A 2,511-nucleotide genomic window follows, 5' to 3' on the forward strand; every position below is an offset into this window, starting at 1 on the left:
TAGTCTACCAAGGTACGAGCGAGGTCGCATCATAGACACGATGCCGATCCAGACAATTGTTTTCTTTTGCAATCTCGCTAGGTCCAAGCGTGCATTGGGGCTCCATTCACGGAAATAGGTCATCAGCTGCTGTATATCCCAAATCTCTTGTTTTCCTATGGTTGGTATCTTCACTTCTGATTTTCGTTTGGCTTGAAAAAATAAGATAATCAGTGGGTCTTCTGCAATATAGCACTTGCCTTCATAGATAATATTGAATACGGAGGCTATTGGTGATCGATAGACATCTAAGGTCGGTGCGAACAGATGTGTATGTTCATGCAAGAAGTAATACACTGATTTTGGATCATAAGCTCGTGAATCTACTCCATGCTTATTGCACTAATTTGACCAAATTCTCCAGCTATAATCGTATGCTTTGTGTGCCTTTTTCCTTGCAAACTGCGTCAAAAAATCTACATCTTCAATCGTTAATCCTTCTGTCATCCTCTTTTGGAAGATAACACCTATGCGACTAAGGACTATTTGCGATGGATCCTCATTGACATTGGTGTCCTCAGTTGTCTCATCCTCACCAATAGGCTCCACTGATACTGAGTTGGCCACAGCGGTGTGATCAACACTGCTTCTCTGATTTTGTCTTCTTTTATCTTCTTCAGAATCTTTGGGACTGGTTTCCATGGTGGATTTAAGTACAGTCACTTCTTTGGCCACTTTTGATGAAATGCGTCGATTGCTTGTGCATTAGGATCCGGGAGTTGGCTCCAGTACACCGGTGGTTTCTTGTTCTGCCTCGCTGCAAACGCATCTATCTTGAACTTGCTGAATCTCATTGCTTCCTTAGATGGTTGAACCATTTCCATGGTAACGCCCACTCGTACAGAGGTACCTTCTTTCGGCTGAGACGATCTGTCATTGTATTCTGAATTCCAGAAATGCGGTGATAGACCAATCTCACGTCGTATTTGTTGGATTTGAATCGCCAGTTCTTGAAGAATCTCTGACGATGCTCCCCTTGCCTTGTTCACATGCTTCAATGCTGTTGTATTGTCCAAGTATATCTGTAGGACCGAGCCCTTGTGCTGTGGAAGATGAACTTGCAGCGCAAACAGGAAGGTTTTTAACTCGTGAACATTTATGCTGTCTTCTTTTTCTTCTGCGGACCAAAACCCTGCTATTTGAACTGAAGCTGAACTTACTCTCCAACCGGAGCCGGAAGTGTCGACGTAGATGGTTAGATCTGGTTTTAGTGGTTTGCATTGGATTGGAAGACTATTTTTCAATGGTGTATCTCTGTTGACGTCCAAATCCTCTGTTACTGTGATTAAGTGATTGTTGCTGTTGTCTAACTGCATTTCTAAAGATGGGCTATTCGTATCTGGCTTAAAAGATTCTTTCAAGGCCAAGGCCTTATCACTAGGCTCTTCTTCCAAGTGCTTGACGCTGTCGGGGAACCTGAGCGCCTTAATCACCATTATCCTAGCTTCACTTTTGGTGGTCTTATTCGTGGCGTATGAGTAAACTGCGAGTTGTCGGGTGCCTTCCATGATGTGAAAGAACTGATCTTCACTTCCTCCTGATCCAAGAAATTGTTGGCATTCTTCGTAAAGGCTTGTCGCTGCTCTTCCCGCGATGATGAGTCGATCAGCTCCCTTGTATACTGCGTTTGTGCTTTGGAGGGCATCCACAGTTTCCTTTTAAGTTCTCTGTGGAACCCTTTGTTGAAGATCTTACTGTTGGTCCATTCACTACCTTCGTTCTTTGGAAGGTTCTTAACAAATTCTTTGATGTCCTTCTGTAAACTGATGGATGAGTTGTTGTTATAAGCTAGACATAATATAGAATAAATTGTGCTATAAAGCTTAAGCAGCATCATCCATTAGGACAAGGTTTACCCATGATCTGCCATTGAATTATGTGATAAGGAATAAATACTTTATATGAATTAATTGTATTAGAAGTCCTAGCTTGAATAAATCCAATGATTGACATTAAGTCGCATTGAGATATAAAGAGAATCTAATGATCTACAGATTTTATAATAGAACTTTTCTTCATTTATGATAATATAAACCTTCATACTATTTTATTCTACAAAAAGACTTGTAAAGGTTCCTCGGATCAGTATCTCTCCTCACTGCCTAGGTTTCATATCTATCTTTAACAATTGGTCAGGCACATGATGATGTGTCGACTGAATTGGCAAAGTACTTTCTTATCAAATGAGATTTTAGATAATACATTTCTACGTGAGATCGTGTTATTCTCAGCATCCAGAGTTTAGTCACCATCTAAATATTGTGAATTAACCAATGAGCAGTACTAACTCGATAGAAGATCTCCCCAAAAGCCGTGTATCTCAAAAAGTATAAATAGAGCCCTTTATTCCATGTAATTTGTTCTTCATCTAACTTTCTCCTAATAAAGCATTTCAAAGTATTTCCTTGTTTGTTTTATCTGTTGAGAGAGCTACCCTATCACAGTTGTTCTCCAGTTATTCCAAGATTTCGT

At 40.3% G+C, this 2,511-nt stretch overlaps 1 protein-coding gene across 1 annotated transcript; it reads right to left on the reverse strand.

The window, feature by feature from the left end:
- Window positions 1-1,474: 1,474 nt before the first annotated feature.
- RHIMIDRAFT_312404 (uncharacterized protein) lies at window positions 1,475-2,146 on the reverse strand (the record flags this gene model as incomplete). The annotated part of the gene is made up of 2 exons (XM_023614800.1): window positions 1,896-2,146; window positions 1,475-1,827 (listed from the first exon to the last, which is right to left on the reverse strand). The coding sequence occupies exons 1-2, from the start codon at window positions 1,990-1,992 to the stop codon at window positions 1,475-1,477; spliced, it is 450 nt and encodes a 149-aa protein (XP_023467855.1). The 5' UTR covers window positions 1,993-2,146.
- Between the last annotated feature and the right edge of the window lie 365 nt (window positions 2,147-2,511).

The sequence above is a fragment of the Rhizopus microsporus genome (assembly GCF_002708625.1).
Source record: "Rhizopus microsporus ATCC 52813 unplaced genomic scaffold scaffold_5, whole genome shotgun sequence".
In the NCBI taxonomy this organism is placed as follows: Eukaryota; Fungi; Mucoromycota; class Mucoromycetes; order Mucorales; family Rhizopodaceae; genus Rhizopus; species Rhizopus microsporus.